The sequence below is a fragment of the Phalacrocorax carbo genome, chromosome 13, assembly GCF_963921805.1.
Source record: "Phalacrocorax carbo chromosome 13, bPhaCar2.1, whole genome shotgun sequence".
Classification (NCBI taxonomy): domain Eukaryota; kingdom Metazoa; phylum Chordata; class Aves; order Suliformes; family Phalacrocoracidae; genus Phalacrocorax; species Phalacrocorax carbo.
Window position 1 is genome coordinate 17,932,156 of NC_087525.1, and position 26,290 is coordinate 17,958,445.

The 26,290-nt window shown below is 39.9% G+C and overlaps 1 protein-coding gene across 5 annotated transcripts in view; it reads right to left on the bottom strand.

Annotated features, from left to right (window-relative positions):
• Positions 1-26,290, bottom strand: part of ADK (adenosine kinase) — a 298,228-nt gene that overhangs the window by 66,669 nt on the left and 205,269 nt on the right. For 4 of the 5 annotated variants that reach the window (XM_064464970.1, XM_064464969.1, XM_064464967.1 and 1 more), the window contains one exon: positions 15,980-16,150. The exons of the other annotated variant lie outside the window; for it this stretch is intronic. In XM_064464970.1, the coding sequence (XP_064321040.1) occupies positions 15,980-16,150 (171 nt within the window). The remainder of the gene's footprint in view (positions 1-15,979; positions 16,151-26,290) is intronic. 5 annotated transcript variants of the gene reach the window in all.

Genomic DNA, 26,290 nt, shown 5'->3' on the forward strand with positions numbered 1-26,290 from the left:
TCAATACAAAATGATTTAAGTGATTTATGGCTGATACTACTTGAAAGAGACAGAACTTTTGCACGGCTGTGTAATTCTTGGGTTTCTTGTCTGGAGTCCAGTGTGATGCTTTAAAAGAGCAACAACAACAATAATAATCCATCATCATCATCATCCTCCAGGACTAAAATTTAGATCAGGCCAATACAGAGTTAAAATCAGGGTATGAACCAGTAACTTCAGTATTAAGAACTGCAAGTATGCCGTAAGAATTCCGAAATCCATAAGCATGAATATAAACTCAGGGTTAAGTTTATATTGAAAAAAATCCAATCACATTAAGACAAAAGATAGACAAGCAACTTGTACATTAACTCCTTCCTGTCATGATAATATTAACAAAAACATACATGGAAAAAGTCCAAAGTCCTGAAAACAGAATTCCCAGGTAATTCAGTACCACAAACACTACATCATTTAAGTCATAGCAATGGTTATTAGACAGTTTTACCGGAGGGTACCCTACCATTCCTACTCTCAATAGCAGGACTGAGAAGACACCTCCCTGAGACACGGCTCCCTCACGGTGCTTTCGTGCTGAGAGGACCAAGGTAACAACAAGCAACCTGCTTCTCACAAATCTCGCGACACACAGCCCCCGCTGCCACGGTAAAGACTAATGTGACGACAGAGGGAAGCGCAACCTCCTGGCCCTTTGCCCCCCTGCCTAAGCCTTGGGCAGAACACAGTTAATAATGAGTGTGCGTTCTTAGCCCGCAATCTTTTACTCTGTTCTGCTAGAATTCAACAGTTGTTTTAAAACATGGGGAGTACTATTAAAAGTTGCTGTAAGTATTCATGCAGAAAGCTGAAAAGATTGACAGTGAATTTTTTTACTTATATAGCAAAGACTAATTTGTATTTTACGCTGTTTCAGCAGTCTTTGACTGTTTTCTTCAAAATCACTGGCTCAGTGGCACCATATGGAGCATGTTGAACTTAAGATACCAAGAATGTGTCCAAGATATATCTCACTCCAGTGTGTTAAAACATTCCACCCTGCAGCTGTCATTATAGGAATATAATTCATACCCTAAAGTTTAAAGAAAAACAGTGTAGCTTACTATGCTTACAAAAATATGAGATTTTTTTGGTTCCAAGTAACGGTCAGTAAATGGAGAACAGTTAATCTTAAATACTGCTCTCTTAAATATTTAAAATTTTAACTGATCATGAACTGCTTTAATTCTGCATGATATTAAGACTGAAAACAAACAAAAAAAAAAGCAAAAGAATTACTAACAAATCTATAGAGAAGGGACTTGTATATCTAGCCTTAGCATAGCCCATCATTACTTTTTTCTTTTACATTGACTGAATTTCTTTTTAAAATTGATAGATGAGATTACAGGGCAAAATCCTGAGCTACATTTTTGGTAATGGCACTAAGCAAGTGTATGATCACTGTTATGACATTTCACCTCTTCTGGTCATTACTTCTCCAGACTTTTGTTTGTTATCTCTGTTTAAAACATAAATCTCTCAGGACAGGACAGAATCTTCCTCTGTTTCATACAGTGTAGAGTACACCAAACACCTTCTATAAAGTTGGCTGCTGTAATAATGCGGGTAGGAGATAGGCAAGAAAAAAGAACACATGGTGGTTTCTTAGAAGAGCTGTCTCGGGATGGACACGTTACTCAAATGGCCAATTTGCAAGCTAGTAATGTGAGTTGCCTTAGAAAAGGATCCACAAAACCATTTTAACATTCCGACCCATCATATATTCCGTGTGTGACATGTTTCTGAGGCAAAACTATTTTAGAGATTTTGAAATTTTTATTGATACAATTTTTCATATGCCTTTGTCTGTAAATCAGGAAGTTCTATGAGGCTCAGGGGAAAATGTTTTAGAAACCTTCTGAGGTTATCCCATAATAGCTTATTGATAAATGGTAAACTTGTATGTAAGGCTTAATATCCTGAGGCCTTCAAGGACAGGCAGTAAGTTGTGCGTGTCTTGCTGGCAAGCTGGGGATCTCCCCTCTACAATATTGTCAATCTTCCATTTACAGCCTTCTGAGGACCAAAGACATTGATGCAGGCCTGAACATCGCATGCCTTATGTCTCTAGCCAGTGTAACACTAGGGAAGCATGTCGTGTTTGCTGGGAGGTTACTGGGAGCAGGAACGTGGAAAGAGCTTTCAAGGGGTGGTTTATTCCAAAAAGATGGCTAGTTGTGGTAGCGCAGAGCACAGAAGCTGGCTCTGCTGAGAGAGAACAGTAACTCTGCTCAGTAATAAGTACTACTGAAGACCTTGTTATACTTTCCACATAGCTGAGACAGGCAACATAAGATCCTTAGAAGTGTTTGTAAAATGTGGAATTAAAATAGGAAAACATTGCACAGTTATACCACATTTGCACCCCAGGCTGTTGCTGGGTATAATGTGTTTGAATCCAGAAAAATGGATGTGCTGGTTTTGGCTGGGACAGAGTTAATTTTCTTCATAGTAGCTGGTACGGGGCTGTGTTTTGGATTTGTGCTAGAAACAGTGTTGGTAACACAGGGATGTTTTCGTTATTGATGAGCAGGGCTTGCACAGAGCCATGGCCCTTCCTGCCCCTCACCCCACCCCACCAGCGAGGGGCTGGGGGGCACAAGGGGCTGGGGGGGGACACGGCCGGGACAGTGACCCCAGCTGACCCCAGGGATGTCCCACACCACACGGCGCCATGCTCAGCACATACAGCTGGGGGAAGGAAGGGGGAAGGGGGACGCTGGGAGGGATGGCGTTTGCCGTCCCCAGCCACCGTTAGGCGTGACGGAGCCCTGCTCTCCTGGGGATGGCTGAGCCCCCCCTGCCCGTGGGGAGGGGGAAGGGATTCCTCGGTTTGCTGTGCTCGTGTGCGCGGCTTCTGCTTTACCTGTTAGACTGGCTTTATCTCAGCCCAGGAGCTTTCTCACTTGTACCCTTCCGATTCTCTCCCCCACCCCCCGGGAGGGTGTGAGCAAGCGGCTGGAGGGGCCAAGCTGTTGGCTGAGGCTAAACCACGACAGTGGAATGCAAGAAATATACAAGAGAAAAAAAAGTAGTTAAGGAAATGTCATGAAAAGGTAAGCATCATAACGTGTTATGATCTTGATTTAAATTAGTAACATGGTTTGGACAGATTAGTAAAAACAAAATTAGTTACATTTCAAACAGTTTTCAGGATGAGTTGGATATATTTCAAATCTGCTCTTGGGAATTTTATCTACATGAAGTATAATTTTTCTTATTCATTATCCTGAACAAGGATTTATTGCAAGAGGTCTTATTAACAGATGAGCAAAACAGTAGCACAGAAAACAGTTGTTCAATTCTAATAAAAAAAAAAACTTAGAAAACTTTCCACATGTTGTATAAATTGTAAAATAAGAGAGTTCCATTTATGTGGCTAATCTTTTCTTGAAAGAAATATTTTTGTTCCAGGACCACAGGACTGGCCATAATGGATCGGGTGAGCAATCTGCCTAGTCCAGCACCCCGTCTTTGGAAAACTGTTACAAAGAAAACTGAAGGAAACTGGAAGTTTACAGAACGGTCTGGTTTCCTTTCAACTCTTATTAAAGAGCTGGCTGCTACCCTGAAAAATAAGTTTTAAAGGATATTGACTGTGGATAGCCATATTGCCTAATGATCTAGTTCCCCCATCCACCTAACACTCAAAATCATTACTGTATCACTGAATGTGTGGATTTTGAAATAGAAAAATTAGGGGGCTTGCTTTGTGTTTCATTACCTGAGATAACAGTCTAAAAATTGTTACTTTGAGTAACAGCCGCAAGAAAGAACGTCTCCATAATGTAGTCCTGAACTAAGCATCTTCCTGGTGTGATAACATTCCTCATTAACCTGTTACATATTCTTCTCTCACTCTAGATCTGTCCAAATGCTCTCCAAAGTAATCAACTTCTGTTAATTTCCAAATAATAAGAAAGAGAACCTCTTACTCAAGAACAGTAGAGGTGAAGGTTGGTTAAAAGAGATAATTCACATTTAACTTCCTACAGAAACAACTCCAATGGAAGAGGTGCAATGCGAATAGGTGTGCTTTGAATAACATCTGTTACAGGGAGGATCCCTCCCTAAAATACTTAATACCTTTACCATAAACAAAAAGATAATTTTGGGATGACTTACATTGTCACTTTTGTGCCAGCTTAAAAATTATCCCAAGAACACAGCTGAAGATGATGATAACACACTAAACACTTTGGTCTTGATTCTAGCTTGCTCTACCTGAAATATCTACGTGCGCCACTCATCATGGGACATAAAGTTCTTGTTTGAAATACGGAAGAAACTCATCTGCAAGTCAAGTTAATATGGACTCCCGAAATGTAAGGTTTCCATGGTGTACTCTAAATAATGGGTCCACCAGTTGCACCCTTCAGAACACTCACATGTGTGGCCACCCACCTCTCAGATAAAGCATGTCTAGAGATGGGCTATAACTGGCCAGCATAAGGCTATGCACTTCTTCAGTTCTTTTCACCAGTTTAGATTCTAGAAGAAATGAATTTGGTTCCAGATGATGAGTGTTCTTTTTTGAGCAGTTAGATTCAGTAGCTTGACTCATTATCGTAATTCGCATATACCAAGATGCAGCTCCATCCAAATCTGGCATTTACTTTGATGTTCTAATCAAATGCATAGTGTTTGGCAACTATATGTGCAGAATTTAAATTGACTGATCCATTTATCTGAAACTGGCATGCATCCAAGACCACTCACAGATGTATCTACTGGTCTAGTAGAAATTCCAATGAGAGGAAAAAGACACATTAATGATAGCTGCTCCAAAATAACATCTATATTAAATATTGTGTGCGTCAAGAGCATTGACTGCCCATCCACCTAGGTCATCCACGTTTCAAAAGAAGTCAAGAAAAGACTCCAGGTGAACTGATGGTGACAGATACCTGCAGTTCCATGAAATTTCAGATATTTTTCCCATTGGAGGAAGGTGCTCCTTTCAGAGCAATCAGAACTGCCCCAGCAACGCGACTTGTAGCTACAGCTTCATTTCTCATGAAAATTCTGGTTCTTTTTAAAAAAGAAAGAAATGTCGCACAGCCTGGAGAGGTCAACGTCTGACTAGACAAGATAAAAATGTCCTGGTCTCTCAGAGGAATTCCAGAGCAGAAAGACACTTTGTTAAAAGATCCTGAAGAGGACCTAATTCTGTGAGGTCTTTTACCTGCCAGGAACCAAAGATACTGCTAACAGCTTGGCCTCTCAGAATTACAGAAAGAGTATCCACAAGGACAGCTACAGAGAAAGAGAAATAGTCTTGCTGTTGACTGGCACCTGCGGGCTGGGTTAGACTCAAAGGACAACATCATCAAAATGAAGAAGCAGAATTTCTCAATAAAAACAATGAGTTTCACCCAAATCAAGACCCATCAATCTTCTGCATCAGGGAAATTTAAAACAAAACTCCTAACTCCAGAACTTTTTGGGACATCCTCAAATAGCCTATTCATCTGGCAGGGCTGTACCTCGATAACAGCAGGACAGCTTGAAAAGTATCACGAAGGACAGATTAGTTGGGGATCCCAGGGGTCTTCCATCGGAACGTGTACCCCTTTGCCATTGCTTCCAGGTGAGTTTCTCAAATGCTAAAGGTCTTTGCTTATTGACAAGGGCAGCCTGTGGCCTTACGGAGCAGGGATAGCAGCTGCCACCGAGCTCTAAGACTCGGACAAGAAGCTGATACTGACGGCCACTTCCACCGTAAGGGGGGTGAGGAAGTCCTTCTCCTTAGCTGCAGCTGGGAAGAAAGTTCCTGCTCGTGAAACGGCTGCCTCCAAATGAAATACCTTGAGGATGATGAATACAACTGCTTGTTGAATTTCGAATTCAGAGTACAGGTTCCCCTCTACACAGCCAGAAACAGAACCCAGAAACAGACAGATTTATATATTTCAAATTTTCTACCGTCCCAGCCATCAGGCTGCTACAACTCTTTCTTCTAGAGGTAAGCTCCTTCACCGGGAAACTACGTTAGCATGGAAAGCAGACGGACTCATATATGCTTGTTTTCCTAACGTTGCTGCTGTTGACATGGAATACAAGATGTCAAAGGAGGTTCTGAGGACTTAATGAGCAACATTTTGACGTTGTTACTTGTACTTCTAATAAACTAAAGATTTAGTGGATCATTGCTGTGGAGAATTAAAAAAAAAATTTAAAAAAGTGTAATGACTAGGAGAGCTGAGCTCTGTTAACTTCCAACAAAAACCTATAGCAAAGCAATTTCTCCACATTGCTTCCCTGGGAGGTCAATATTTAAACAGATGGTATAGTAAGTCAGAATATGACCACTAAACCTCAAAATATAGCTTAAGGGGACACTTTCATGTGGCTGCAAAATTAGCACCCAAAGGCTGTTGTAAATGGGGTGGCTTACACTTATAAATAAGGCAAGGTTTTAGAGATCATTTAATACCATTGGGAAAACCATGGATGCTTTTATGTATCTTTCAGGTATGTCAGGTACGCTGCAACCACATTTTTTTAATACTCCTTTTCCAACCCCCTTTCCTAGCTTTTTGACAACTCTCTGAAAAAATATTTGGAAATTAACAAAATATTTTTGCAGCCCTTACACATATTTATGACCCACTGCATATGTTTCATAATATAGCGCACATTTAGCTTTCCTTTTAATGCCACTTACAGAAGGGACAAATTATGTTTTAGTTCTTTAATTGGTAAATGTAATCAATGAAAATGCCCAGTATTATCAATTTGAATGCCTTAACTCTAAATTCTAATTAAAAATTAAAATATAGATTTTAATCAATAACAGTTTAGCAGAAGTCAGTTCTAAATACCTTCAACGTATATGTCAATGCCCGAAAGAAAAATATTTTAAAATCTTTTTGCGTTGTTTACTTATACATAGCACCTTTCAGTAGTCTTAAGGAAACATCAGCGGGTTACATTTATTCCTATCAAATCTACAAACAGTAGGAATCCCAGTGACAGAAGATTATGTAACTAGTTGGAAAGAAGAGAGGGTTCGAATACCTGGTTTTGCTCTTCTTTGTTGAAGAAAGAAAAATGAAACTACTTCAAAGGTCTGTAATCAGATGTGAAACTCTTGATGGAATAAAAATATTATTTGAGCTATATAAGCAGGGTGAAGGAAGGTGCCGATAGGGAAAGATTACATGAGAAAAGCAACAAGGTTGAAACTGTAGTTTTGAAAAAATAGTGCTATGTGGTAGAACAGAAAATTATGTTAATGTGATAAAGATATTGACAATTCTAGTCCAAAACCCCTAAACTATGTTTTCAAGGTTAATTCCTTAAAAAACAGTTTTAAAAACAAAAACCAAAAGCCATTCTAATGCAGTGTCAACTTACTTTTGTACAACTACATGTTTGCATTTTGTATCTATTTTTCTTAAGCAGCTTCAGTATGAAAATAATCACTAAAACACTTGCACTCATACAAAGTGAAAACCACATCTACTTTTCGTCTGCATTTATGACGTTATATTGCGTATTTTATTGAAAAATTTAGTTTCGTGCCATTTAGTTTAGAGCAGCCCCCAGAGCTCTCCACAATACACGATCACAGGGTTTCGAACATCATCACGGACGTACTGCTGGCTCCTTGACTATCCTTCCCTCTTCTTCTCGTTCAAGTACCCTTTGTTCAGACTCCAAATAGAAACACAGGAAGCATCAATACGGACTCCTTAGGCAAATACAAGCTCTTTTATATCAAAACGTCTCTCCAAGAACTTTATTGCTAATGCCTGAACTTAACCACGCGTAATAACATACAACTAAATACCTGCAGACAAAACTACATCAAGTGGCTGCATATATAGCGTAAGCCAGGATTAAAAAGGATATTGCTGTAAATACTCTACTACAGAAATAAAATCTTTAAGCCAGACAATGTCCCCAGCTGTGTTTCTTGGCTATATTGCTTGGGAGACCCTAGCGTTATAGACTGGTTAGGTCAGATGAACCAGGGGCTACCGGGCTTTCTCGTTGCGAGTCCTCTGGCCCACCACGTTCTCCCTCTCATCGAGTCAGATCTAGTGATCCTGCTGCCCAGGAAAGCTGGGCCAGCTCAGTGACTTAACAGAAAACTAGCCCACAGAAATTACCCTTGCTGTGGACATAAAATTGCTAAATCTGAATAAAGGGGGCAGATGAGACTATGAGATAAGGGCAGGTGAGAGAGGTCTGCATCAGCTCCTGTTTATACGTTATCCATGGGGCTAACATGGAACTGCAGCCTTACAATTCACTCTAAGGGCTGTAACGGGGAGAATCCCCAGTATACGTTGGCATAAAAAGCTTCAGCATGATCAAACAATGCTCTGAATCAGAAACTGGCTACATCTGCCCCAAACATGGCTTGAAATGTGGAGTCACTGAATAGACCTCAGCTGGATTGGAAAACACAACCTTTATGGAAAGCTATATATTTTACCAGCATTGTTACCTGCAAATCTCTGTGAAATCGAATTGTTCTGGATTTACACTGATTTAAAGAAGTTTTTGTGAACATTTCTGCCTTTATTCTACTTCTTATCAACTGTATAACTAAATTTTATTCGTGCTCTTAATTTTGCAGCTCTTACATTATATATTTGTATTATATTAAATATTATACGTTTTTGCCCTAGTACTGATTATTGAAAATGCACATGCAGTTCACCTCCAAAAGGCTTCCAGAGACATATATTAATATTACACTGAAAACTGACAGCCAAATTCTGCAGTCAGGTGAGTTTTGTCCTAAATGCATCCAGCAGCTGACAACATTTCAGGACACAAACTGAAGAAAAAAGTTGGAAGCCGATTTTGCTTATTCCTGGCTCGTCTCTTGCTCTATGACCTTGGGCAAATAACCTCTCGACTGTCCACCTGTAAAACCGCGACAAGACCACACACCCACCTTACTGGTCTATTCTGAGCTCTAATGTTTATGAAGTGTTATGAGACGCTCTGGGAAGTGCTACAAAGTGAAAAGCGTTATCAATCATCATCAGTAAAACACAAGCTGCTGAAATATGGTGAAATCTGCCTTCCCTCCTCACAGGACGTGTTCTGTCTTGTGCTGCGTTCTAACCAGCATTTGCAATCTTAACAGTACCGCCACACTGCATAGCATAAGGAAGGATAAATATCCCTGAGCATTCTGAGAGACGACCAGAAAATATTTTTAGTTTTAAGAAGCAAAGCCTGTTGTAAAGTATGTGCTTCTATTCTAAATACCTGCTTGTTTTCCATAACAGGAAAAAGAAAGCCATTTTTCAAGATAGTATTCCTAAATTCCTTAAATAGCTAGACATTAGCTGAAAGCAGCACTAAATATCAATTTAAATACTTGGCTCTCAATTTTCCTTTCATTCATAATGTACTAGGTAAACTATACTAAAATAATTACTTGCTTATTACTCATGAATTTCAGTGCAACAGCTGAGACAATGTAGATAAATAAGATGATTAATTGAAACAGAATGAATCACAACAAAATATGTTGTTGTATAAGGTATGATTAACTCCGCAGTGATTCATATCATTTCAGATAACAGGGCTTTTATCAAAGACGGCTGCAAGGTTGGGAAATGATTTAAAAGCATTTCATCTTAGAGAGCCACTGCAGTTCACAAGGGAGGGGGAGGAAAAAAAAGGAGAAGAGAGAGGGAGAAGCAGATTCAGTGTCTGCAGCTGAAATAGCCTTGGGCTGTTTCAGCATCCTTCCCACAGCACATCTTTACAGCATGCCACTGACATTATCAACCTCCCCTGTGCTAGAGACCCTCTCGTTTTTCAGTTGGCCACAATTTATTAGATATTCCAATACTAAGCAAGTTATTTCTATGAATTAAGCAGCAATATGATAATGCCATAGCTTTCCTCTAATTGAAAACACCTGCACCAAGAAGTAAGTGTCAAAATTATACAAAGACATGAAAGAAAAATAATATTTATTCTTCCTCCCATCAAAATTGCAATTTTTAATTCCCAGGCTCCCTCCAAAGACTTTACAGCAATCTTAAATGTGGGATTTATAAAAAAGAAATTGCTATCTGTTTACCACAGTTTAGAAAAGCAAACACCAGCAGCAGCTGACCTTAAAAACCTCTACCTGTTAAAATAGAAGAGAAGATGAGATGTCTCCTTACAATTTTTTTCCCCATGTGTATTTAATAAACTGGGTCAGAATTTCTGACTACGATTTTTAACTTAACCGCAGACTCCCTGCAGGGGACTGTGCAAACCTCAGTCTCTCCCTCAGCCTACAAGATGAAGATAATTACCCTCACCTGTGGGGCAAGTTTCTGAGAACTTCCGAAAGCATAACCAAAAGGAAAATACTGGCTTATAAATTGAAATGCAAAACACTGACACCCAGCTTAATTTCATTCAAGATGATTAATGTTTCTGAAAATTCAAAATGAATAAAGATGTAGAAGCCGAAGGTAAAGGTTGAACTCGTAGGGAAGACAGCTTGCAAACAACCACTGGCTGAAAATAACCCCTCAATATGGACCAGCTCCAGGAAGCTAAAAAGAGAGAACCAAGGTCTCTTAAGGGCTCTTTATATAACGTACGTGCAAGTTAGCACTACAGAAAAAGGAGCCTCTTCCAGATACCCAGTTTCTAATACGATGCACTATTTGCCTTCTACTAATAATTTCAAACATTCAGAAATAGTTTTAAATGCTTACTTGAAAGTACTTCAAACAGAAACAACAATCTGGTGATATTAATGGCACGAGCAGCCATCCTTTGCTACGTTCCTTACTTCTTGGCTCCGTCCGATACAGAAGAACAGACTGAAATGTTTGTCTCCCTTCCATTATTTATTGAAAGTCAAACCGTATTTCCCTTCCTCCACACTCCAACTGCATCTGCCACCTGATTTTCTCCTGTCTCTGACCTCTTAATCGTGTACCTCAGAGTCAGACAATTCGCCAGCGTGGAAAACTATCTGCGGGCTCTATAAAACAGTAGCCCTGACACTGGTGTAAATTCAGATCAATTCAGTCATGCCATTATGAATGCACACTAGTTTAAGAGGAATCACCCTGAGGCTCATTTAGCTCACAGAAGTGATTATATCTCCCTCAAGATTCTTGTGAGCTGTGGGCAGGTTCCTCAGCCTGCAGGTATCAGTCTGGTCCCAGGTGACAATCCAGCCGAGGAGATCTGCAGGTGGGACTGAAGGTTGTCCACAGTGTCGTATCCTAATATAACATATTGAAGCACGCGGAGTGAAAGGTGTTTACAAACATGCGTTACAGGTTACAGAAAGGGAATTTGTCGGGAAACTGTCATTTGCGGGTAAATCCTAGTGTGCTGAAAACACAGTTTTATGCCACAAAACTTAGCAGCATTTCCATTCTCTCTCCTGGTTAAAATATGCACAAAACTACTGACCGCAAGCCCAGAAGCTGGAGCACGTTAACCACTGCTATCAGTTTTAGCTTTTCTGTTTCTCCTTGCCATTAAAGAGAATTCTCCATGTCGTTAAAGAGACTCGCCTTTATAAAGGTTCTTAAAGGCTATGTCCAAACTACATATATTTGTAGGGATGCTTGTGTTAGTATTTGATGCCTCACTTGAAAATATTTTAAAATAAGGAGGCACAATGTACCGTTTCGGTGTAACTGTAAGGTGAAATGATGACGAGACCCATCTGATATCCTATTGCCTACAAAGGCGCCCATGCTTTTAAAGCTCAGGCTTCATAACTGCAGAACCACCACTACAGCTATTGTCATTGCTTTTTAAAACACAGAAGCCTTGCACACAACCTTCCTTCTTTTCAGCGCATTTGCTGTCACACCAGCATCAATTTCCCAATGAGCTTGCAGAAGCACCTGTCTTTGCAGAACTTCACCTTACAATCCTGTAATTAATTTGTTCAGAGTCTGGGTGTTTAGAAGTAACAGCTCTTTACACTAGAGAGGAAGATCATCTAAATTCTGAGACTAATTGTTATCTTAGCTTTCCTTATTATAGTCGTGCTTTAGAAAAAGCCACGATTTCTCTTCTACATAACCTCCTCAACTTTTACTGACTGCTGTACACTGTATGCTGCAAGCTATGTTGTTTGGTTACGGTTCGTGTTGCAAAGCAATAGATGAGGAGAATTACATGTCTGTAATTCTAAAGTTTCTAAATTCTAAAACTTCCCGGAGACGTCCTGCCGACAGGTAGGAAGAGAACCCGGAACATCTTTACCGCACCAGTATCTTAATAACTATTCCTCTGAGTCATGAATGACTGCCATATGCAGGGATGAATCATGCCAAAGCTCTATAGTGTCCCCTGAATCGCGAAGCCCTCCACAGAAAAGAAACCGCTTTCGGCTGCATGCCCCAGACTACCCAGACCGCTCCCCCCAGGGGCAGCTCCTTCCCTGAGGGGATGCCACTGCAAATCACATCTTCTGGGGAGCCTGGAAATTGAGGCCAGATTCCTGTGCCCCTCGTTGGCTTCGATGGGTCAAGAATATCAGAGACATCAAGCTTTAGCCCGAACGGGGAAAGTGGAAAGCAATACAGGCAGATTTGGGCTCCTTTACTTGCCTAGTATAATTGTCGCGTAGGAAACATTCCACGACTCTGTGTAGAGACGTAATTTAAAAACGTTTCACTCCTTTGACCACTCTGCTACTGGAAGTTACTTAGAGTTATAAAATATGTATTCTAAGGTGAGCTTTTACAGACGAATTAAGCAGCAACTTGTGACAAAGCAGTTATCATCAGGAGATAATTGACCTTATTTGAGAGTTAAGCATCCTGAGGCAAAGTAGAGTGTGCTTAATCCTGGCAGGTTAATTATCCAGTGATTATGGTAGCTTGGAAGGTATTATTGCTAAGAACCATTTGCAAAATGACACTATTAAAAAAACCTTAATTTAATAAAAATTAAAAGCAATGACAATAATCAAGTTCTCCAGTCATGTATTGCTGGATAATGACTGCAGAATGGCCCTAATTGGTTAGCAGCAATGAACATATAATTATTCCTATTCTGAATGTTCTGTACTAAATTTATTATATGAAGTACAGTTAATAAGTATCAAAAACCCAAGGCAAGATGTTTGGGTAGTTATAAGCGGGGTTTAAACATGATCAGAACTCCAGTGGTCATGGAGCGAATGCTGAAACTCACACACGTGCGGAGTCGTATCACAGCGTTCGGTGTCCCCGCTGCAGTTACGGGCACGCTGGCATTTACATTCTAAACTAGAACATTTATTCCAAGAGGTTTATAACTTGCCCATTTTAATTACCATCTGGCTGAAACTTGAAATAACCAATCTCTATTCAGATGTAAATTTTTAAGTAGAAGATGTAATTTAAAATCACTTTGCCAATTGTTTTTAGTTTAGGAATGGCAGCAATTTGGAATTTTGCTGCTCTTGGATGTTTTTGTATTACTCAAAAAATAAACAGCTCAGTGCTTAACAATAAAATTGTATTGGTCTATAATGTGGAGTGAAGATAAATACAGGGAAGAATAAAAATCGTGTCTGAGAGTATTGTTTGTGCTAATAAAGTAACAACCACACCACTTAGTATGCCGTGCTTGTATGTTAACCTATGCGCTTTCAGTATTTAACTAAACCGCCAAAACTGATGGAAAATGTAGCAAAAAGCAAAAGGAAATCACAGTAAATGGGTAAAAATTTGGTCCTGGCTAACTGAAGTGGTTCATTGCCCAGCGAGGTGTACAGGAACACAAAAAAATCCTGAACCTACTTGTAGATGAAATTAATATAGAAGGGAAAAAACCCCGAAACCCAAAGAAGGAAGCTACTAGAAGGCAGAACATGTCAGACTGAGCTTGAGTTCTGCAACTACTCTTTACCACAAACCATATGCAGAGAGCAGAAATACTGACAGTCACACGATAGAGCAGCTACTAAACACTAGAAGTAGGCCACGCCAAGAGCGTGGTTTCAAGTCACGCAGAAAGACAAGAGAATAAACCACTGCAAAAAGCATTTCAACAACTCAAAAGCAGCAATGGCCACCCTGTATAGCAGAAAGCAGGGGCAAAAAGTTACCAGCGTTTCAACTGCTTAGTATAAGCAACAAAGCATAAGAGACTGGTACTCTGAAGTGTACGGGCGTGTGTGTGCGTATATACACCGTACTGCCAAGTTAAAGGATCACAGAATCATAGAATCGTTTAGGTTGGAAAGACCTTTACGATCATCAAGTCCAACCATTGACCCAGCAGTGCCAAGTCCACCGCTAAACCATGTCAACCGTGTCCCTAAGCACCACACTGACATGTCTTTTAAACACCTCCAGGGATGGTGACGCAAATTAAATGGTACATTTTATCCTGAAAGACACCAAAATGCTTCAGAAATTATACACAGAAAATGCAGGGAGTCTTTCAGCTTTAATACACACAACAGTCCTACACAATATTTTATGGGAGCAGGTGAATAATACCACAGCAAACTGAAACGGCAGGGGAAATTAAAGTAGTCTGAATATAAGTTCTAAAATTGAAAGGTCACCACTATAGTGGACTGTTGCTTATACAGTGTGCAAATATACAAAAAGTAACAACCTATGCTTTATCTTCTAAAAAACAGCACCTAACGAACCACTGTGATCTGAGTTCTCCTAAGAGGTCCATGGGGCAATATTTACATAAAAGACCAGCAAGTTTAAACCCAGAAGTTTCCATGAAGACCAGCAAGGTTTAATCCCAGAAGTTTCTATGAAGCCCTTCCCCCGAAACATTGACTAGACTTAGTATTATTTAATTTGTGAAATGTGAAAAGATTTTTTTTTTGTTGAGGTTATACTGCTATGAAATCAGAATATTCAGTCGCATCTTTGTGAGGGCTGCATTGAGAACGGCAGAATAAAGGTAACAGCTGGCAGCAGCAGGAAGACGTCTGGAAAAGACTCCTTCAGTGTCATTAACTATGGTTAAAAAGGTTTTCCTTATCCTACTGCATCTAAAAACACTAAAATTGAACTAATTAAAAAAAATTGGTTTTTGAGGTCCTGTATCTGTAACAATGCCAGCCCCTGATGTGGACGTGCGGACAACAGTGTGAAAACTGACTTGTGTTGGTGCAAGTCCTTGTGTCACAGTCAGGACCTGACAGGAACAAGTCGCTTTTCCGTAATTTTCCTGTACTAGTGTAGTTATCTTGAGAGACAAGCCCGCACTTCATTTAGGTGTGTCACACTTCCCAAGGCTTTTCTTTAACCTTCTTGTGCTGAGCAACCTAATAAATATTTAAGAGCACTTTCTGAAGTGGAAAAAAAAAATCAAAAATTGATAGCACTACAATGAGTGAAATCTGAATTAATTTGGTCTATTACCGTGGACTTCCAGGCAGAATTTCACGCAATCTGTTTGCCAACTGTTGCAGAGGAAAGATAAGCCTCCCTTAGATGGACTGCCAGTCCATCTACCATAAAACCTGTGAGAACCTTCTAAACCAATTAACCGTTTCCTAGTTTCCTCCTCCTACAAAGAGCTGTCTTCATCACAGAAAATGCTATTAATAGCAGCATGGAAATGGTATGGTGTGGAAACAGGTTACAGAACCTCAGCAGCTCTGCAGTAGCCCTTCATATGTTTTCTTCCAGCAGAGAGTTGACTTCTGGGTGAGTACATCATGCACACGGACGTTATTCCAAAGCAGCCAATGTGATGAATATTTTCTCTTTTAACCTCGAGTAACTTGTTCACATGTCTCTCCACTAGAATGAGCAAGTTGTAAACCTCTAACAGGTCAAGTGACATCTTTGTCATCGACTGAAATATCACAGTCCTGTGCCTGTGGATTTCATTTTCTAGGGACACTTCAGCGCTCAGTGGTCAGTCTCCCTATAGAGCGGAGAACCAGGAAGCAGGCTGCCAGACACCAACAGCTAGGTGCGAGAGATACGAATACTTCAATTACTTTCATAAGACTCACCGTCTCATTTCCAAAAAGGACGTCGACATAAGGCATGACTTTCATCATCGGCTCTTTGTAGAACTGGCTAATAAATGGTGCAGAAAGATTCAAGCTGAAGATCTTGTTGTTTGCAGACGCCTGAGCAGCCACTTTTAATACTGCTTCTGGGGACACTGTCAGGAAGAACCCCTGCAAGCATACAAACGAACCATGTTTGTAATGTTACTAATTTCGCGTTATGAAGCACATGAAGCGTGCTGCTTCTAGAAGGTCTCCCCCAGCCCACCTTCGCCATACACGCACACAGAGAAAACACTGGAAAATACTGCCTTTCTGTTAAGGTGTTACGAGGTGGCAAAGCATCTGCATATGCCTACAATCACAGCCCTCCAAAACGCAACCTAACTCCCTACCTCTGCATTGCACATAGTACACTTTCCCATGGCAGCTAAGGCTAATGTTTGTATTTTAAAATATAGTATAATTCTAAATTCCCCTTTTTAGTAATAGGGTCAATCAGACCATGCTGCTTAATTCCCAAGTCCAGTACGATGGCTCTATACACGGCTAGGAGAGTAACGAAATCCCTTGCCTGAAAAATTATTACCTTGTTTATAATAAATATATTGAGTAAGCTGTCATTGTAACAGTTGTTATTGTTTTGCAGGAAAAACCATGGGGTCCTCACGTTTCCGCACACGTATTTTATTCCCCTCCCCACCATTGTTCTTTATTCTGAATATGAACATTCAAGTAAGCATCAGTTGTGAAACAGAACAGAGTCAACCCAAAATGACTAAATTGTGAACGTCGCTTCCAACCCTGTAGGAAGAACAGTTCAAGGCCGCCATGCTGAACGTAGCATTGCAGGCGGTCACCTCAACCACACGTGTCCCAGGAGTCGTGTAAAGGTCCCCTACGGTTTCATCAATCTAATGAGGCAAAGGCTTATTCTTTACACCGAGTAAACAAATTCTGTATGTTTCATTTTTATAATCCTAAAATAAATTTTACTAACGGTTCTCAAAACTCAGTGAATGACAATAATAATGTTCAAGCAAGAGCAGCAAGTGTTAAATTTAAGGCCAGAGATAATGTCTAAGGCACAGTAACAAACAACTCGGGGGGGTGTTATCTAATCAATAAAACACCACCTTGGTCCTATCTGTAACATCACCACCATGACACTTTAAAAGGTATAATAGTGAAACAGCCTTGTTTTCCAATCTTCATCCATATTATTATGTCTTTGGATCACAGCATATCTGTATTTTTATCCTGCATACTTCAGCTAAGAGATCATCTCAGGCATTCTATTCACTGGAAAAAAAAAAAGAATCGTCTACAGATTAAAGACTACTTAGAAAGTCCTTCTATTTATTTCTCCTTACGCCAGCTCTTCAGTCTAACAAACACATGATTGATATTAAAATCTGTGCATGATTTGCTACATGACAGTAAAAGTCCAAAGGGCACAAGGATGCTTTGCATCTTGTGGACTTTCTCAGTACCTTGAATGCCTGGAAGCCTGTAAACATCCAAGCTTCTTTGCTATTTTTACATTCTGAAGAATTAAAATGAACAGTTTATGTAACATCTTGTCTCCATAGCAATCTCTACCATCGTTTAGTTTTTCATTTAATGAACAGAGTTGGATTTCTTAAAAACTGTTCCAAACACAAAATAAAAACCTTTCAAGCCTAACATGTTGCCAGCTGTGGATAAAACACAGATTGCTGTACAGTGGTCTACATAAATAGTAACCTGGTCAAATAATTAGGCTTCTTACCAATTTTAGGCTGAAAACTTCATCTGAACTAAAATACATCTGACTGTAATTTAAGGTACAGAACACTATCCCCGTGAGATCTAACTCAGGCCTGCTTCCAACTCCCTCTTCCTTGGAAAGGCAACATAAAAGCACCGAGATGTAGATAGGAGAGCTTGCTTTCAGATCCTGCAAAGTAAAGGCCAGGAACTCTCAAAGGCTACAGCTCTGTCTTCTGGGTTTCCTAAAAATCACTTCTGTCATTTAGCTGCATTCTTCCAAGAGTTTTTAGTATTCCTATTTAAATAACAAATTGACATTAAAACATCTAGAAATTAAGAGTTGTGTGTATGCAAACTCTTGGTAAAACTTTGCGAAGTGTAACATTTCTTTGCAAAAAAAAATTTGTAGTGATACAAAAAAAAGGTGGTAACAGTACGATTCACACAATGGAATTAAAGTAGGAAGAATACGTATAAAATCTGAACTGAGCAGATTTTGCTTTAAAGAAACCTAATTAGACCGCCCTCCTTAAGTATTGATACTGAGTTTGTCCCCAGTTTCAGTGGAGCCCCAATTACAGCTATGGCCAGTACAGTACAGGAACCCAGCTCCCTAACTCTGGATTACAGCTAGATAAGCCACAGACCACGCTACTGCAGCACACTACAGTTTTGTATAGGAATGACCTCCACTAAAACCAACAGGTTTTCTTCTATCTCACCGGCATTCACAACAAAGTCACTCCGTGGCTTCCTTGGAACCACAGCCCACAAGCTCCTGCAGCTGGCACCGATTCTGGCCCAGACAGATGTGCACAAAGGAATGCCCAAGTCAACTACTCCTACCTACTCTAGCAATTAACTGTTAGCCAACATCAGCTCTGAGTGTGAGAACACACGTAACTCAGTACCACCGGTATGAAAGACACTATTTCACCAGTAAGAAGTTCTATTCCCACTAACAAGGAGGTTATGGGGCCCTTCAGAAGATATTCTATACCCGCATCTGTGCACCTCAGCCTACTTCTGAGAGTTTTGGGAACCTTTTTACCCTCAAAATCCAAAAGTACCTGAAAACAACTATAAGGAAAGTATCTCTAATCGAAGGATGAGACACCGAGTTAATATACAAGCAATTCCAATAGCCTGGGAAACTTACGTTGCATATGAAATGAAATTGCTTGTATGTACCTGTCTCTGTGAAAGAATGTTGTACATACAAGGACATAGGATAATTGGACAGTGCAGTCAAAGAAAGTGAAAGGCAGCACTATCTTACCAAGAGAACCTATTAAACATTAAAGGCTACCAGGCGTACTAGCAGCACACTATTCCTCTGGCGTGCACCGACCGAGGCTGAGCAGAGCAGATGCTGCTGCTTCGTGATGCGCCACTGTCTTCTGCTGCTCAAAGTGTAACGAGCCTCTTTTCCGCGCCAGGAGGAAGGTACCATTGTACCACAAGCCAGAGAGCAAGGCTGAACTAATACATACATCGGGAAAACAGGATGACAGACTGAATTATTTATACGTATGTTTGTATGTATACACACGAGAAACACAACGATACTTATGCACTGTACGCTGTCCTTCTGTTTAAATACAGTCCTTTGGTGGAGAAAAACCTTTTCCTTGTGGAAGAAAGAGAAACAAAAAGGAAGAAATAAGAAAAACCCATTTATGTATTGCAGACACATGGCTATGGGACATACGGTAGCTTGTTTGTAACTTAAGAGCTTTTAAAAGTCAATACTAAGGTGCACATGACAGCAGTAGGCAAAGTCAGGAGAGAATATCGTAGTAACCTCACTTTTACAATATTCAGGAATTCTTTGATGCACCTTTTAAAATATGCCAGGGTACTGTGAGTATAGGGTAGGCTTTTACACTCAAGCCTCTTTTTTCATTGACGCTAGCATTACCGGAAGGATTCGGTGGGTTCACACGCAAGCAGTTTGTCTTTGCAAGTCATCTCTCTCATTTTTATCGCACGCATACCCAAAAGGTTTGTTCTGACCCACACTAAGCTCATACAGCACTAGCTATAGCAGCTGTGAGGGTGTCAGAAGTGTCAGCGGCACAGAATCGGAGAGTGTGGAAGGATCTCATGAAGCCAGAACCGCCCCGGTGTTGGTGAAAGTAGTTCTGTGTAAGGTATTCTGTCCAAACTAAGAAGTCTTGCCATCATTTGCTCACACAAAATATCACGCTTGCACTGAATTTGTCTTGATTACATACATGTAATGTTTGCACAATGAGGATCAAGTTGGTTATTTTTTAAGCCAGTGAGTATTTCCTTAAAGCCAACATTCAAATCTGTGACCTAGCGCACACTGAGACAAACCCAGGCCGACGATAACAAACAGCTTTGCAGTTTGGGATTTATTATTCTTTAATAGCACAGAAGCAACGTTTGCATAAGAACGTGCAGAGATGTTAAAAGTTAGGATTGCTCTCGAACCTACAACCCGCTGAAACGCATTTGCCCTCTCTTCTTCCCAGCGCTTTCTCTTCCCTTGCCAATCCCACTTGCAGAATGGGTTACATGAGAATAACTTTATCACGTGAGTGACAGGATTTTGAACCACGGTATTCTGAGCTGATTTTGAAATGCCATTTGGTAACAATGTAAAATCAATAAATTGCAAGTGTGAATCAAAATATTTAACTTTCAGAAACACATATACAACAGTCTGCTGCCATTTAAGACAAATTATATTCTGCCAACATGAAAGGAACACATCGTTTCATCCAGGATTATTTTATAGCAAGCATTTACATAAAAATGCAATTATGACGACATCACGCTCTCATCCATCTAAAGGGTGGGATTTTTCAGGCGCAGTTTCGTAGTGACAGTCCTGATAAATACTGTGATTCAGTGAAGTCCTACAGAAATCATCTCACTTCAAGTGTGCTGGCAGTTCCAGTAGAGGAGCGAGACCACGAAGGCGCTGAAAGAACTTGCTCTGTCCGACGACAGACGTAACCCACTCAGGCCTCCTGGTCCCGGTTAAGTTTCCTATTTTCTGTACACAAAGAGAACTTCAAGCCACACGCTCGGGCAGAAGCGACCTCCCTCAGCCCTGCTCGGCCACCAGCCTCACCTGCTGCAGTCCAGCAGGAATATCAGGGATTGGATGGAGCGAAGCTGCAACACACGGCAATTCTTGGGACGGATAACGAGCCGCTAGGTACCTGCTCCAGACGGAAGAACCTACACAGGGTTTCCACGTGCCCTCACAGCCAGAAGAGACTGGAAGGGATTGGGCACAGTCCCTGTCCCGCCTGCCGGGAGACAGGGCAGCGAAATCATCTTCCCTCAGAACAGGAACCAGAAGCAATCTTCTTGGAAAGTTAGAGCAAAAGCTCCTCATCTGTCTTAGTACTTGCGTGAGTTTAAAAGAGCAGGGAACAATTTAAAAAGTATCTCTAACACTGAAATATCTGAGTGTGATACTGTCAGGTTACCAGACTTACAGACCCCTTACCTCATCCTCTGAGTTTTGGGTGTTTATACCTGCAACCTGTTCCTGCCTGAAATTATTTGTGAAATTATTTTCCTTACTGAGATATGCATCAAATGACAGAGACAGCAAAAGACTCATGAGGTGGGAAAAAACCTCCAGACATCGTTGACAAAACCCCACAAAGTAAATAATCAACATGACCTTTATTAATGAAGGTGCTTGTGCTTTAAGTCATTTTTTACCTTCTCTAGGAAGGACAAAAGCTCTGCATAACTATCCACTTGGGAGATGTTCAGTCTGTAAATTAGTGAAATACATGAACGTTATTTTAATCTATGTACCTGTTTGTCATGTAATAGGTCATTTAGGAACTTAGAAAGTACCTACACAGTATCAATTGCATTTTGGAACTGTATTTTATCTCGTAGTGATCAGCAAGTGGTTACTTAATGGAACAAAACCCGCTGCTTTTCGTCCAGTTCCTACTGGAGACAGTTGTTTTAAATCAGAAACCAAGGACAGCAAGAATGCAACAACTTCTCTGAGTAATTGTTTTGGCTTGTTCCTGTATGCATTGTTTATTTTTATGGAAGTATTGCTTTATAACTGGAAAATGACTAAGCTGTAAACTATTGTTTTATCATTCTGAGTGGCCAGTGTTTCTGGTTTTGATAAAAGCCAAGTTTCAAACAGTTTTCAGTAACATAGGAAAAAACCTAACTGTCAGTAAATATGCTTATATTGACCGTGACATTTTCCTCTGTGGTGGTGCCAACGCGTCAGGAGGAGAGGATTGCTTTCAGACTTGAACAGCTTCTTTGTTGCTGAAGCGAGCTCTGATTGCTGCCATATTAGTATCTATCAGATTACAACAGTAGCAGAAAACCTCCAGTATTTGACATGATACGTTAAAGAAAATAATTATTTTGTGCATATATTAGCAATTTCTTTTTAGTGGTAAGCAAGCTGGAAATCTTTTTCAATTCTGATTACTATTGGTTAAATTAAGCACTCTCCAGGAAGTTCTTCCAAGCCCTATTTAGGACAAAATAATTGCGTGACTTTACTTACTGACAGAGCGTATAGACGAGAAGCTTAACAGTGAGGTGGAGCTGTTCGCACATGTGAGGGAGTACCTCGTCTTGGTGTATGGAAGTGTCGTCCCAAGAGAAAAATTCCCCTATTTCCCCAGAAACTACAAAGTCAGTTAAACTAATTTTGGCAAGGTGAATTAAGATCCTAGGACGACGGTTTGAGATAGCTCCCTAAGGTCTGCCCCTCTCTGAGGAAGCAGAAAACCTCTGTTCTCTCTAACGTTCAGCATACAGTTTAAGTGAGCTTATTAAGCTCAGGGAGTGAGATGTCTATTTTTATTTATATTGAATTCGTAACAAAATTTTGAAGGAAGTATTAAACATCATCTGGGAGACAGGAGCCTAGAGGGTTTATTACTTTGATTAAGTAATTCAACCTTTTTTGCCTCTGTTTACCCACTTGCGAAATAGTTATAATGATAAATACACCTCCATTGGCAGAACCAGTGGGAGGTTTAATTACTTAACATTACTGAAATGAGTGAAATTCTGTGTTGAAAGGTATTATAAAGTACAGGGTATTACCATCAATAAAATATAAACTGCAAATCAAACAAGCTATGATAGAGAACAGCCCCTTTTCTTCTTTTCTCCTGGTATCCCAAAACCACTTTGCTGCACTTTTTCTTTGTGGAAAACCAATTCAGTCCTTACTGAGAAAGCAATGCATCTTAAAATATTTGTTAAATTATTGATTAGAAGAGAGAAACTGGTATTTTTACCTTTCATCCTTCTAAAATAACTATCAAAATTAGGTTTGCCCAACCCGTCTATTACTATGAGGATAATGCTGTGTTTAGACCAAAAAGCAGACTCAGAAATACCTATTATTGTTTAATGAAACAATAACCAGAAGTCCAAAAATTGGTAATTATATTATTTATGATGTTTGGAACAATGAGATAATTGATTTTCAATCTTAATTTCCACAATTTTGAGCACAATCCCAGGGTCCCTGCCCTGGCAAACAGGCATTTCAGGAAGTAAAGAATAAGGTACGGCTAATCTGGGCCCTTGATGATTGTGCAGCATTCCCTTTTTTGTGTATGGCTAGTTACGTTAACATAATTTGGCATCTCATTAATTATGTAAACATCAACCATATGTTGAATTCGTTCAAGTTTGGTATGTACATAATATTTACAGCATATTAGTAAATTGAGAGAATCTATGTAACTAAAAATGCATAGACAATATCTAATTCTCTAGACAGTTAATCCTCAGTTTGAAAGCTCTATAAGGAAATGTTTAAAACAAGCCTATTCCTTGCTTATTCAAACAGCCTTAAAGAAGAAGAGAACAAATACGAGTACCTTTGTAATTAAATGAGCTTATACCAGCACAATGGTTTATTTTATAAACACAGGTAAAACGCTCAAATACTGAAACAATGACTGACCGTTGGTGTATTCGTAGATCATCACCACTGACTGCCTGGGTGCCTAAAGATCTTGTAAAAAATGCGGATTATTTGATATGGGTGTACAAAGTCTTGTGGAGAGCGTTCAAAGCTTGCACATCAGTACTGCTTGCTTAAGAACTTTGTCTTTAACATTCCACAGCCTGAAAATAGTAAAAAATCTTCTGCTGGGTACATGCAGGAGACTTTCTGGCTATGTGACTATGCACACAAATATTGTGATTTTTGGAGTGAAGGGGGAAACTAATTCGGGCTTACCCTGCTGTATTTATAATTATTAGTTCCTCTGCTCACAAGAGAAAGGAAAAACCCTCATCAACCTCTTGCTCTGTACGAGGATATACTGCTCTACCTGCGCCTCCAGCGCGTCAGGATTCCCAGGTGCTGCAGAGGAATGTGACTTACGCAATGTGAACGAACACAGGAATGAGCCCAACGCCATGAAAAATAAGTCAACTCCAGCATGACTTCTATACCGTTCCCTGTCAACGACATGGTCATGCTATGAAAGGTTTCACTTAAATTCAGGTTAGAAGAGAGATATAAGGCATAATAAAACATAGGTATGTTTCTTCCCTAAGCACTCTCATACTGAAACACTTAAGCATAAACCTTTCTTCCCTCCCCCCAACTACCTTTGAGATCTTGTAAATTATAAGAATGTAGCAGCAAAGGGATTAAATATTAATCAAAGTCATTACCATCATTGTTAGAACATATTTCAAGAGCGCCAAAGAAAGAGCATATTATTTCACTAATAAAGATCATATCATCAGAAAGACTATTCTGATACCATAGCACGGTAGGTACGAAGAGAAAAAAGGAAACGACAAGCAGCAACACAAAAGATTTCTGAAGCTTACTGCACTACTGAAATGCTAACTCATCCTTTAACTGAGTCTGTTTAAGCAAAGCAGGCTCACCATGGGCAAAACGGACCTCTGTAGAGAGCCACAGAAGCATAGAGTGTATTTACAAAATGTGATTTTGCTGGGGGAAAAAAAACCCACAACAAAAGAACAGGGATCCAAACTCCATAAATTACATCAGTGGAAATCCAGAGCAGCTCTAAAGCTTCAGCGGGGATCCGAATTCATCTGGTGCGCAATACGGCTACCCAAAGCGCCGTCAGTGCCCCTGAAATGAGCACCGTTCACAGGGTGACTTATTCCTCCTGCTAAAGTAATGACAAGTTTTATGGAATAATAGGACTTTCGCTATTTGCAAATTAAGGTGTAAATGATTAATAAAGCAAAATACCCTCTCCCACTCCTCAAGGTCTTTGCTAGCTGATTCTAAACAGCCTATGTATCCTTATGATATATTTAATCTAATGCATAAGCACCACTATCGCATAAAATTAAGTGCATAGTAAAATAAAAATCTCAGAAGAACTAAAAAAGTAATTGGCAAAATAATAAAGGGTGTATTTCTTTCAATTTCTGGCTTACCAAGTTTAAAAGTGAGTGCGTTAACATTTCATTTTAAACATCACTCTTCTCACAGCTCTAGCCCCAGAACCACAATTCCAAAAAAAAAAAAACTTCTTTCACAGCAAATCTAACATTTACTACAAACACGCAATTAGTTCCTAATCACTTGGATTAATTACCACATCAGGGTTTACAATAAAACATTTATTGCTCACACTTCCACACATTAAAATTAATTATTTAAAAGAACATTAATGTTACTGCTTGGCCTTTTAATTTTCATTATATAAAGACCGTTGCATGACTTTGTTTCTGAACACACAAATAAATGAGGGTCAGGACCTGTGCTAATTCTAATAATTATTAAGAAATACAGTTGAAACGTGGACAGTCGCTGAACTCTAAACAAAGATATTTTCACTTAAATTAATGTGGGTAATAACAACAGTCTGTAGAACACTGACAACAACAAGCTATGTAAGTGCTTAGCGTTAATTATTATAGTTTGAATGATACTTCTTCAACCTTAAAGGGGGAGGGGAATACCCCTAACTATTTGCTTTTTAGAGCCAAATAGCACTTACATTAAGCTCCTGTTTCTAATGAACTCATCCCTCGGAAGCCCTCTGACCGTACCACTACCGCGGCCAGGGAGAGCAGCGTCAGTCTTTCACTCCCAGACCTTACAACCTGAAGGGAAACGTCCCCGCTAAGATGCCGTTTTCTGCAACGTCACGTTATTGTGGGAGGGGCAGGTTGCAGTACGCGCTTCACGCGGCACTGCTATTCAAGGTGCTTGAATGCTCCAAATAAGTTTTAATTTTCCACTGAATATTTTCCATACTCCTCTATCTGAAAACGCCTCCACTCCTGTCCCATTATTTGCCCACCTTCGCGGAAGATCAGGCTACAGATACAGGAAATATGACTGAGCAAACATTTTTTGCCGTTCAATTAAGATGTGTAACATTTTTAAAACCAGGTTTAGATCAATAAAAGATCAGGTTAGGTGTGGTCAGCCTACAGCAGAGAACTAGCCTTTCTTGATGCAGAATACCTCCGAGTTGTCAAGCGAAATGATTTTGGGACCAGGAAACCCCTGAAACTCAGTGAGCAAATACCTGTTTGCTCCCTGAGAACGCG